This window comes from Spermophilus citellus (assembly GCF_964194105.1).
Source record: "Spermophilus citellus genome assembly, chromosome: X".
NCBI classification, from domain to species: Eukaryota; Metazoa; Chordata; class Mammalia; order Rodentia; family Sciuridae; genus Spermophilus; species Spermophilus citellus.
Window position 1 is genome coordinate 16,661,322 of NC_138190.1, and position 13,707 is coordinate 16,675,028.

General features: G+C 39.2%; 1 protein-coding gene across 1 annotated transcript in view; it reads left to right on the top strand.

Moving 5' to 3' along the window:
- The first annotated feature begins 11,692 nt into the window (after positions 1-11,692).
- The window catches only part of PHEX (phosphate regulating endopeptidase X-linked), a 201,883-nt gene continuing 199,868 nt past the window's right edge, over positions 11,693-13,707 (top strand). Inside the window, exon 1 of the mRNA XM_081277212.1 lies at positions 11,693-12,361. Within this exon, the coding sequence (XP_081133338.1) occupies positions 12,244-12,361 (118 nt within the window). The 5' untranslated portion in view covers positions 11,693-12,243. The remainder of the gene's footprint in view (positions 12,362-13,707) is intronic.

A 13,707-nucleotide genomic window follows, 5' to 3' on the forward strand; every position in this document is an offset into this window, starting at 1 on the left:
TGGTTGGCATCCATTTTCTTTCGGAGCTTGCTATATGTTATTCCAGGACTTCCTGACATTGAGTGTCTGGGTTACAAAATAAGCTGTAATCCAAATTGATTTCTCCCAATATGTATTTTAATTTTTTCTCTCAGCCTTTAAAATTCTATCCTGATTCTGTATATTAGTCATTCTTATTATAATGTGCCTTGGTGTGGGTCTGCTGTAATTTTGTACATTTGGGGTTCTGTAAGCCTCTTGTAATTGATTTTCCATTTCATTCTTTAGTTTTGGGAAATTTTCTGATACCATGTAATTGAAAAGATTGTGCATTCCTTTGGTTTGTATCTCTATGCCTTTGTTTATTCCATTGAATCTTAAATTTGATCTTTCCATGTTATCCATATTTCTTGAAAGTTCTGTTCATGGTTTCTTACCATCTTCTCTGTACAGTTGACTTTATTTTCAAGAGTATATATTTTGTCTTCATTGCCTAAGGTTCTGTCTTCCAGTGGTCTAGTTTGTTGGTGATACTTTCCATTGAATTTTTAATTTAGTTTATCATTTCCTTAATTTTGAGGATTTCTGCTTGATTTCTTTTTATAATCTCTACCTCTTTATTGATGTGATCTTTCACTTCCTATACTTTCTCTCTGATATCATCCTTTATTTCCAAGATCAGTCTAACTATGTACCTTCTAATCTCCTTCTCTGACATTTCTTCTACTGTGTTCTCTATGGATTCTATTGTTGGAACATTTTGGTTTGTTTGAGGCACTTTGTTCCCTTGTGTTTTCATGTTGTTTGTGTATCTTCCTATCTAGTGGTATGGATCTGAGGCAGTACAGTTTTTACCCTGCAGTCTTATAGTATCCCTGAAGGCTTCCAGTATCTCACCTCTAAGGGGGAGACCAACATTAACAGCATCTACTGCAAACAATATACAACTTTAAATCAATTATTTCCTATCACATGCTGGGGTTGTGGCTCAGTGGCAGAGCACTTGCCTCTCACATGTAAGGCACTGGCTTCAACCCTCAGCACCACATAAAAATAAATAAACAAAGATATTGTGTCCATGTATAACTAAAAAAATTTTAAAGACCTCCTATTAAGGTGTCTACAGTTTTGTTACAATAAACACAATTATTGTGTTCAATATAAACAGTAAGTTTGCTAAAAGGGTTTACCATTTCAAATGATGGACAAAGAGGGAACAGAAGTAGTGTAGGATGTGATGTTTATGAGGGAGAAGGAAAGAAGATAGAGGTAAAAATTTATAGTAAAAGCGAAGGAGGAATTAATAGAGGTTGGCTGTTAGCATGAGAGAAGTGAGAAAAAGAATCCAGGGAGAAAAAATATATACAGATTTGTTTTTTTTTAAAGGTAAAAATATAGGGATGGGGATATAGCTTAGTTGGTAGAGTGCTTACCTCACATGCACAAGGCCCTGAGTTCAATCCCCAGAACCACACACACACACACACACACACACACACACACACAAAAGGTAAAAATATAAATACACAACAAAACTAATATACCATTCACACATCCCATTCCTCAATAAATTGATGCACGAAAAATATTTGGATTCAAAGATGATAGAGATGTGGGGGGTGGGGGGGAAGGGGAAAGTCTCCATAGAAAATTGAGCAATTGATTCCATTGGCTTTCAAAAAATTTCTCAGCTTTCTTTCTCCACAGATAGGTGGGGTTGTCTGAAGTTTGATGGTAGCTCCAATCTGGTGGGTGCCAGACCCATTAGCTGGGTGAGCTGATAGCAAGATGCCCTCCTAACCTCTTCCAGTCTTCCCACCTGTAGTACCTGGCCCCTTCTATCCCCATTCACTTTAGGACTTACTGAGCTGGAGAGAGACCGGGGTTTCTCCAGTTTCTCCAACCTGTGCTCCCCCTCGGGGAACTGCCTCAGTCTCTGGCTTTCCACAGGGTTGCCAGGCCCAGACTGGCCCACACCCATCCAGCTGCAATCTGAAGGATCTGGGCTTCAGCTTCCCCAGGCTCTGCCTTTCTGCAGTCCCAAGATCTCAATGCTGTTTCAACTTGCAGAGAGATCATGAGGGATGCGCTCGCACAAAGGAACAACCTTGCAAAGAGGCAGCCAGTTGGTGGCCATTAGCACACCCAGTAGGAAGACCTCAGGTACAGTCAGACCTGGAGGTACCCTGACAATATGTCTTCAGGCGCTGGTCAGTGTCCCAAGATGGCAGTGGCTGCATTTAACCAAACCGATGGGTACCCCAACACTGGACTTCCAGGCAGCAGCAGGCAGTGGGCAATCCGCCAGCAGTCTCTGGTGTACAGCAGGCAATTGGCAGGTGGACAGTGGGCGGCTGGTGATGGGCAGGCAAAAGGTGGGCAAATGGCCAGGGGGCAGTGGCAGTCAGCGAGTGATCTTGCTTGTTTTTTTTTTTTTTAATAACCAAATAATTGTGCTTAGCTATGCAATAAAATGCCTGTGATTAGCTGTCTTTATTACTATTTTTTAAACCATCTATTCCTAAAAGTGATCAGAGGCAGGTCACAATATTAAAGCACATTTAAAAGATAGCAAGTAGGGGAAAAAAAGACAGTGACAGCCATATTGTATTGATTACTTAGTCCAATTCCACTCTGAGTAATTTCCTTCTAAGCATTCCCAGAATCTGATGTCTTTTTAATTGCACCTTTAAAAAATAACTTTGAATTAAGTGCAGTGTTGTACTGTTTTTCAAAACAGCAAAGGCGAGTCTCCTGATGATTATAAAATGTAATTAAAGGCATCTTAAAAAGATTTTACAAGGGCATGTCTTGTCAGTCTTTGTCACTAAGTTCTGCCAGTTCTTTGTATGCCATCCCCCCACCCCAGCAGGATTTGGATAGAATAATATAGGATCTTATATCTGGACTTTCTGATTCTTAGATTCCAAAATTTATAAAGGGAATGCACTGAATTATTCCCTACTGTGGGCAATGGGATCTGCTATTCTTTATGGCAGAGTAACTCTCAATACAGGTTGAGTATCCCTTATCTAAAATGCTTAGTACCAGTAATGTTTCAGATTTTGGAATTTTTAAAAATTTTTAAAATATTTGTGTGTATATAATGAGATATTTTGTGGATGGGACCTAAATAAAAAGTGAAATTCACATATATACCATATACACACAGCCTGACATTAATTTTATACAATATTTTTAGCACATTCATAATTTGACTATGATCCTTCATGCAATTTCAGGTATGGAATTTTCCTAGTGGTGTCATGCCAGTACTCAAATGTTTAGAATTTTGGAGTATTTTGAGTATCAGACCTTTGTATTAGGGATGCTCAATCTGTATTACATAGTTCACAGGGACAATAAGGTGATCATTTATTTATTCAATAATATCCTGGTATGGGTACTGAAGGAATCAAGGTGACTGAAGGCCCTCATGAACATCCCCAATCAACTAAGGGAGACCAACACACAAACAGAAAACTGTGTGCTGGTGTTTCATGATCCTGCATGATATACTCTATGGACATTTGAAATAAAACTAGTGAAAATCTAAAATGGCCAAAAGGGGACCGAGGGAGGCTAGAGGGAGTGAGTGTTTTTAAGCATTCAAATGGAAACTCTGATGGTTAGGTGGAAGATACAGACAAGGGAGAGCTGTATATTTCCCAGGTTTCTTTTTTCTTTTTTTATTCATCATCATTTCAGATAGAAATGTTTAAGGGAAACAGCAGGGAAGGGCTGCCAGGAACATAGCAATTTGGTTTACCAAGATCATTATATTTAGTACTTTAATGCCTAGCTTTTGAGGTAGGGGTGAGGGGTGTTGAATTTAAGAAAAAGTAAACAGTTGTTCTTAATTATACCATACCATGGGATTTGGTGTGCTAACATCAAATGAAAATAATACAGCCTTTTCACCATTAAAGAAACATTGGTGATTAAATGGAATCGATCATCCAAGTGGTTATGTTTGGGAGTTATTATATTTAAATAATGCTAAGCTTTTGAGATAAGCAGTAAACTCCAAATGGAATTCATGGCTAATAATATCAGTGAGGCAGTCTATTGTATAATGTAGTATTTATCACCTACTTAGGAAGACAAATGATGTTTTTTCTTTGCATAATGTATGACACTTTTGAAATTTATATATCATCTGATGTATTTTATATAATAACACAATAAAATGTTCCTAAAATTTGACATTTTGACAAACATTGTCTCCTTAAAGAAATGAACCTGCATTAATTATTTCATTAAAGAACCTATAACTGAGGTCTTTTCATTTTTGCATTAGCTGTCAAGGCCCTCAGTTGCAGTGGGTCGCTCATCTCCAACACCTGAGATCTATATTTCTCTGCTTAAAAACAATTCTAGAAGTTTAAATCTATTTGGTAGGTTGGATGGTAAAGGTCTTTTCTTTCTTTCTTTCTTTTCTTTCTTTCTTTCTTTTTTTTTTTTTCTACTGGGGATTGAACTCAGGACTCAGGAGCATTTAACCACTGAGCCACATCCCTAGCCCTATTTTTTTTTTTTTTTTTTTTTTTGTGGTGCTGGGGATTGAACCCAGGGCCTTATGCATTTGAGGCAAGCACTCTTATCTACTGAGCTGTATCCCCAGTCCCCTATTTTGTATTTTATTTAGAGACAGGGTCTCACTGAGTTGCTTAGCACCTTGCCATTGCTGAGGCTGGCTTCGAACCCAGGATCCTCCTTGTCTCAGTTTCCTGAGCCACTGGGATTACAGACATGTAATATTGTAAAATTACATTTTAAGTAGCAACAGTTTTACCCTTAGTGTGGGCAAGAGGACTATTCCCCGGGGCCTGGCTTCAAGAGGGCTCCACACTGGCTTTCCTCAGGCCATGCCCTTGGTCATGGGGTGAAGGATCTTCAGTGCTAAGGGGATGTACTTGTGTTCCCTTCCAAAACACAAGTTTGTATTCCTTGAGACTCAGAACATCTTCTCCAGACTTGGACAGAGCCCACTTCTGATCCCATGAGAATCTCTTGGATTTATCTTCCCTTGTCCCGAGAGAATACTGTGTCTGGGCTGGTGGGGGAGTGTGAGCAGAGAAAAGGGGTGGGCCAAGCGCCAGCTTTCCAATATGTCTTTACCTGGAACTCTACCAGAGTCTGATAATTCTGAATTGTGACCTGACCTTCCAGATGAGGTATATTTGCAAGGTAGAAGGATGGAATATTTGATTTCATACCTAATAGCCTGACAGCTTTAGATGATATGTGACTGGACCTCCATTTGCAATTATTTTGGGTGGTGGTACTGGGGATTTAACTCAGGGCATTCAACAGGGTCTCACTGAGTTGCTTAGCACCTCAATTTTGCTGAGGCTGGCTTTGAACTCTTGATTCTTCTGTTTCAGCCTCCTGAGCTGCTGGCATTACAGGCATGCTCTACCATGCCCGGCTCCATTTGTACTCTTGTCTCAGACCCTACAATGTAGGGCTGGACTTATGTAATTATATTGTAGTTTTTTTGGGGGGCAGGTGCCAGGGATTGAACTCAGGGGCACTCAACCACTGAGCCATGAGGAAACCTTAGACAGGGTCTCACTGAATTGCTTGGCACCTTGCTTTTTGCTGCCTCACAATTTTAGAGGTTCAGTACATGGTTGGCTAGTATTATTGCTCTGAACCTATGATGGAAGGATGTGGCAGAAGAAAGCAGCTCAGGCCTCACTTCTTAAAGGTTATACCATGGGCTAGGAACCAAGACTTTAATACATGGACCTTTGAGGGACACTTATCCAAACCATAGCACCAGTCATTGCCATGCCATACTGGTTGTTAAATGTTTTGAATGTCATTACTGGTTTCACTACATCAGTTTAATGTTTAGTTTTGTTGGTTCTTCAGTGCATTTTACTACATTGTAAAGGGATTTAATGGCTGCCCTAAGCCAGTGGTTCCCAAAATGTGGTCTCTAGACCAGCATCATCAGCATCATCTGGGAGGTGGTTAGAAATGCAAATTTCAGCCCATCTTAGACCTACCAAATCATAAACACTAAGGATAGAGCCCAGCAATCTCTGTTTTAACTAGCCCTCTTGGAGATTCTGGTAGCCACTCAAATTTGAGAACTACTTCTTTGAGCCTCTTTTTCATAAATATCTGAGTAAACCCTCCTTGAAAAATTGGCTGTTATTAATCAAAGGCATAAAATCTTTCATAGGGTAGCATTCTTACCTAGGGGTGAGAGTGGGTCTGATCAATCTGAGGATATATCAGCTAAACACTAGTTGGATGAATAGATACTACATTTTAAAAAGTGTTATGTGGTGGGATGTTCTGGAAAAGATGTTATGGGGTTTTGGAACAGTGTCTCCCAGGTTAGCAGATTCCTAGAGATAGTAAAGACTTACCTATGCCTTTGATAACGTTGATATACAAATCACCTTATCTGAATCTGTATCCTACCTGCATCATTTTACCAGGCTCCCACAGTACAGACTCTATTCTCCTGCCCTAAATCATCCCAGGACCAGGTACCAGAGCACTATAGACCATCTGTACTGTACAGACTAGAGTCTACTGAAATTATTCAGACTATCCAGTTCTAAACCTGCTCAAGGGCTTATCCTGCCTTGCCCATTTCTTTCCTTGAAAACCATAACCAATGCTTTTGCATATAGTTTTTTCTCACCCCTCTGCCTGCTAGCTAACCATAGTGCATCCCCATGTGTCCCTGTGTAGCATGGCATACACCCTCCTCTTGGAAACTGTAAATAAACTCTTCTTTCAAAGGCTGTCTTTGTGCATGTCATCTTGTCACACTCAATTAAAACAAATCCCATGTACATTTCAAAATAGGAGCCAGATAGAGTTGAGTTCCAGCTGGGTTCTGTCATTTACCCATCATATGAACTTGGGAATACTGCTTATCCTTAGCCAGCTTTAGCATTCTTATCTGTAGAACACAGCAAAAGATTTCTGTATTGTAGGACTACTGTAAGGACTGATGATAATACACATGAAGTGAGTGAGTAATGAAGAAATAGATGTATGATTGATGTAAGGTTTAGATATGAGGTGTCCCATAAAAGCTCATGTGTAAGACAATGCAAGAATTTTCAGAGGTAAAAAGATTAGATTAAGAGAGACATAACCTAATCAGTGGATTGATCCTGATGAATTAACTGGGCTATAACTATAGGCAGCTAGGGTATGACTAGAGGAAGAAGGTCACTGGGGGTGTTTCTTTGGGTTTATATTTTGTCCTTGGTGAGTGGAAACCTCTCTCTGCTTCCTTCTTGCCATGTCCTGATCTGCTTTTCTCTGCCACACCTTTGCTTCATGGGTCCAGAGTGATGGAACCAGCTCACCATGGACTGAACCTCTGAAACTGTGAGCCAAAATCAACTATTCCTCCTCTACATTGTTCTTGTCAGATCTTTTGGTCACACTGACATAAAGCTGACTAGAACAACCAAGGAGATAAGACAATCAAGAAATAAAATCTTCCTTTGGCTCAAAAATGAATAATACATAAATAAATACCCATTCAGATATATACATCCTTCCTAATGTTCAATTATAAGCAGCAACAAATCAGGAGACATTTTACATTCTGCTGTTTTTGTTCCTTAACTGAAAAACCTTTCCCTCCATATTAAATGATGGCTTCTGTAACTGCTAAGGAAATAAAGCCTGATAATTAGTCTTGTAAACAAGAGAATTAAAGGAAGCATACTTTATCACTTTTTCTCTGTTCAAGTGTCACTTTGACATGCTACACCTACCTTCACTAATTACCTGATAAACAAACTTATCAAGGAACGTGGTAGAGAGACCAGAGTTTGAAATTTGAGACCATTCTGGCCTTAAGATAAATATCAGCCTTGTGACCTTCAGTAAATCACTTAATAGTTCCAAACTTTCAGGTTTCTTATCTGTAAAAGGAGATAAGGACATCTACCTAAGAAAGATGTTTAAAAACATCAGATATAATGTAAGTAATGTGTTTCATTAGGAGAAGACCTGGAATTTAAACCCCACTAGTCTGAAGGGCCTAGCTAACAAATAACAAAGCCCACCACAGCCCGTAGATTAGAGATTTCATCATTAGCTCTTCTCTCCCTCTTTCTTGCCTCCCCTCTTCTCCTTCTAGTGGCTGGATGAAAACATTTTTCAGGATTTGAATCATTTCCTTCTTTCTCTCTGAAATTATGGCCCACATGAGATTTTACTGTTTGAAACAGAAGACTCTGCACATCCAATTAATGACCAGATGCATTCATGTCTAGCACAAAAATTCAGCTTGAGCTGTCATCCCAGCCAGTTGGCAGCTTGGGTTGAAGTTGCTGGATTCATTTAACCCAGGACAAATTATCTTACCTACAGGGACAGGGGTAAATGCCCAGGCAAATCCTATCTCAAGATTTGGTTTGACCTATCTAGAAGCCTTCCTTTCTGCCCTCAAGCTGTCCATTTCTGCAGATTCTCTTTCTGGAAGTCTTCCCAACAAATCCAGTACTCAGATCTCTGTTTCTCTGGACACTTGCTGCCTTAATGGCCAGGTCTGGGTGCTTTAGGGGCATTCCATAGCCAAGTTTCCAAGGAGTTCACATATTTTCATGCTTGAATCTTGTTGACCAGTCCACAGTCTCTACCGTGGCTTCTTGGTTTTCTCTCACAAGGCTTTGCCCAGAGCCAGGCACTTAAGAAACAAAGAAACCTCAGATGATTTACTGATTGATTCCTATTAAGGCCCAAGATACTCCTGGATGCTCTTTTAAAAAATATTTTTTTTGTAGTTGTGGATGGACAGCATGCCTTTATTTTATTTGTTTATTTTTATGAGGTGCTAAGGCTCAAACCCAGTGCCTCACACATGTGAGGCAAGTGGTCTGCCACTGAGCTATAGCCCTAGCCCCAGCCCCTGGATACTCTTAATTGAAATATTTGAGTGGATGCATAGATCAGATGATCAATTAATTAATCTTGCAGAGTGACTTTTCATTGATTTATTTTTACAGTCCTGGAGAAGTTGTAAGGTTTAATTTTGGACAGTCTTCCTACTTTTATCCCCAGAAAAAATGACTTTTTTGCTCCCAAACATACTAAACAATATGCTATAGTTTCAATATTACAGTTTCAGACAAAAGATGCATGCACTAACTTCCCTAGCACAGTGGTTTTTATTCTGCAAATACTTAATGGAACAATTTTGAGTTTCATGTCAGTGTAGATGAATATTTTGCTTTGTATATGTGTGCCATGTGTTTGGGAAGAAGAGTAGCATCTTTTACGTCAGCCTGTGGTTTAGTAAACTTTTCCTGTAAAGGGCCAGAGGGTAAATATTCTAAAGTTGGCAGGCCAGAGTGTCTCTGTGACAAAACTACCTAACTTTGCCTTTATAGCACAAATGCAGTCATATACAATCTATAAATGAATGGGCATGACTTTGTTCCAATAAAACTTTATTTATAAAAACAGGAGGTGGGCCATTTGCAGCTCCCTGCTTTAGTTTTCCATGAACACTCATTATTTCTCTGTGTTTTTAACTTCTTTATTTCGCCCTGAAGTTCTTTTTTTTCCTGTGCTACTTTATTGTTAAATGCAGTTTATTTTAGTGCAAGATAATCACCACCTCTCAAAAGGTTGAAACATTAATGCAGAAAATGGCACAGAATGAAGAATTCACTTTATAATGAATGATTCACCCACACCCCTTTCCTCTATCATTCCTACCCACTCTCAAGTTTTCCTTTATTTCTTTGGTGAGTAAAGGAAACCTTCATTACATTACATTATATGAACAAACTATTTTTAACATCTTGAAAGTTGTTTGTTATTTCAATAGACTTGTTTTCATTGTTCAACTAATATATTTTTCTATGCATGTCTTAATTTAGAATAAATGCATCACAGATTTTCTATTAAAATTACTGAAGGTATTTTTGTTGTTGTTGTTTAATGGCTTTTAACTCAGCAGTTGAATGTTCAGGAATGAATTCCTGTCTGTCAGTGATGGATAGGTATAACTTCAGGGCAAACCTGAAATTGTCCTCAACTCTAGGGAAATCTTGCTGGTCCAAGGTGGTCAACCCATGACCACTGTTCTGTGTCAGTCAAGACCCTGAATGATATGAGGAGATTTGAAGAAGGAAGGAGGGAAGAAGCGTGCCCTGATACTGTGATTGAGTGGCATAGAAAACTTTGTGAAGTTGCAGACACATAGTGTATGGCAATGATCCCATCTCTTAATCTTTCCCTGTCTAGTTTTCCCAGACATGTCACCTAAAGCCCTTCCTTGCTCTTAGTCTCTTCATTTGTAAAACAGAGTTTAAAATGCCTTTGCTATCAAGTATACAGGTTTACCACTAGCTTACTATGTACTATCCCCACGTGAAGTATCATTATCAGCTGAGCATTTAGAAGGAATCTAGAGGCTGTATGCTTTCCACCCCTGCCCTGTCAGGAACAAATGTCTGAAGTTCCTGAAGCTGCTTCATAAGAGCAAGTGTCTAGGGCTAACTCGAATGATTTTCATTTCTTTTATTTCCCCTTTCATTGTGATGGGCCAGGAACTCTTGATGCTGGGGCTGTATTGAATGCAACAGACATGTTCCTTAACCTCAAGGAGCTCATGGTTCAAGATGTATTATGAAGTCAAGTCCAGATACTTTTGGGAGAATCCCATTCTAGGGACAAAAGACCTGTTAGACTGTGTTATTGAATAACAGCCACAAAATAACATTAATAGCCAATGAGCATATAAGAGTAACAGCATATGATGATGTCATAAACTGGACACAGATTTATGATCTTCTGATTTGGGGATAACATGAAATGAACAGAAAATAGGGTAGGATGTGTTATGGAAGAAGTTCTAAAACACGGGAGAATTCCATGCTGTGGGCTTAAGTCCTGACCAAGCTTAGCCAGATAGGAGTGTGAATAAGTGATCATGTTTTACTGAGCTAATTGGCACCTTCTGAACTCTGGGGAGACTCCTAAAGCCAAATGTACAAGTTTTATTTTCCTGGTTTGGGATGTAGCTGAATCCTTCACCCTGACTCCTACTGCATTATGATCTCCAGCAAAACAGAAACAGGTAAGTGGTAGTTGTGTTATGACTTAATGATATCTATATCATTAGAGAATAACATTTATATAATTTCACTAGAATTGGAGTAGGAGTTGCCCTGCCCCAATAAAGCAAGCAGATTTTGATAATTTAAATCATTTTCATCAAGAAATTAAAGACCCCATCATTTATCAATCTTTCCAGGGAAGCCAAATACCTTCGAATTCAATCCAGAGAATCTGCTGAAATAAACACTATATGGAAATGCAAAAACATACTAACCAATGACTGCCTCAGGGGAACCAGAGGACAAAATACATGGGTGCAGTTTTCACCAAAACATCCAGGGGAAAAAAAAAACCTTCACTGTATCTTTTGTGGTTGCTAATAAGCTTAATTCATATACTTAACTGTCATTTGTACAATTCTTAGCACCACAAAGAGGAAATGCTCTTTCTTCTTCCTTAAAAAAAGTTCCAGTCCAAACCATCAGCCTCTGTAGGTTGTCTTAATTGCTACTTTGCACTGCACTGGACTACGACTCTGATTTTTGGCACATGCTATCATACACAAAGTTCCTAAAATAAAATGCTCCAGGATATCCTAGGAACTCTTAGAAGGCTTTAAAAAGGGACTCACACACTGAAAGAATATCTTTGATGAGGACAATTCAGGCGAGCAGAATGATTATTGCAGCAGAATTACATGATTAACTGAGATCTTGAAGTAGGTCCAGAGAGTCCTCGTCACCTAACTTATTATGGTTGGGGGGAGGTTGACGAGAATCCAGTTTTGATAAAGACAATTGTTTTTTTTCCTCCCCAAGTGACTATACATTTAAATAGCTAAAACATCTGTTCAGCAACATAGTAAAACCTGTATACTCAGAACGCCTGAGAGAAGAGCCTGCCAAACAACCGGTTGAGAGGGACTTTGCTGAGGGAGAGCACCAAGATAAAGCAACCGCTGTTTGTTTTGTCTAGTCAGGGGGAAAGCCAAGGCAACCAATATTTTGAGTTTCTTTTATTTCATTTGTGAAGGATTATTTGAGAAAGGGTAGCGAGGGAAGGTTTCCTGACGTGAATTTTTTAAGCTGTCCATTAGTAGAAAAGCAAGAGAGCCTTGGATGTCAACGCCTAACAAACTCTTGAGACCAGCTACCAAACCACGAAAAGTGACTTTCTTCCTGAGTGTTCTCTACGGTCTTTCTGATGGAAGCAGAAACGGGGAGCAGCATAGAGGCTAGAAAGGGGGCCAACAGAGGCACTCAAGTCGCCCTGGCTGTGTTTATCGTTGGCACTGTGGTGCTGGGCACGATCCTCTTTCTAGGTAAGTGGAGCGCTGGAGGCCAGGGGAACTGGGCACATGCTAAGAACTTTCCTCATGCTTTATTCTGGCAAACCTTGCCATACAGGTGTACAGCTGTTTGCTTGTGTTAATAGGCAGTATAGTCTCAGTTTCTATCAAACATGCATATGTAAAAGAAGGCTGTTTTTTCTTGAAAAGTTTTTTGTAGTTGTACAGAATGCCTTTATTTTATTTGTTTATTTTTATGTGGTGCTAAGGTTCAAACCCAGGGCCTCACCTGTGCAAGGCAAGCACTCTACCACTGAGCTACAGCCCCAGCCCCAAGAAGGCTATTCTTTAGTAGCAAATGTATAGTCTAGAAGGGAACATGGGTATAAAGTCGTTTGGAGTGACTATGGGATTCTGTTGCACTGATAAAAGAATATTCATGAATTACATTTTGAAAATTGAGTGTTTATGAATTCATAGTCGTACTTTCATTTATGCTGTGAGGAAAACTTTTTACATGATGATCGAAACCATGCTGGAATTTCTTTTCATTTGACTTTGGTTATATTTGCCTGGGTGAATCACAAAACTTAATTCACAAAATACAAATCAGTCCTTTCAATGCACCTTTAATGGGACTCTTCAAGTCCTTTCTAATCAAGTGACTTGATGGGATGCAATGTAAACTCAGCCTTTCTAATAGATTTAAAAATTAACATGAAGGAAAACAGAAGTTTTCTTCCAAGATTTGAAAGGTATTGTGTGATTCAATTATTTTAATGACTCATGGTGAGAATGATGTGCCCAGAGAGTCTATGAGATGATCCAAGTGTATCCCTATGACAAAGAGTCAGACATCTTGGTAAGGGGTGAGGGATGTCCTAAAATTTTAGGCTTTTGGGACCTTTGGCTATTACCATTTTTTCTCAAACAGCCCATAATATTTCATTAGCTTGAGAGTTATGAAGGAACAACTCCCATTCTTTGGAGATTCTAGATACACTTTGAAATGCAGCAAGCCTGGAAGCATTCCTTGGCATATACATGATGAAGGAGACCATGTTTATTTTGGCAGGGGAAAACCAGTAATTAAACTTGAAAAGAGTTAGGGTTGTGTGGTTGAGAACTCTGCTAAAATGAGAAAACCATCTTTCCATGTTTTCTGTGGCTGGAGATTTAGGAAATTAGATGAATTTATTGCTTTCTGGTGAAGCTAAATCTCCTGTTCCTGCAACTGAATCTGTGGCTCTTGAAAACTGCTGTGAGATTTCTCAACACTTGGGATTTAGATGAACATCCTCTCCTGAAATTCAAAACTGGGGGAGAAATTCTATGGGCATACCAAGGGACTACACACTAAGTGGGAAGTGTCTACTACA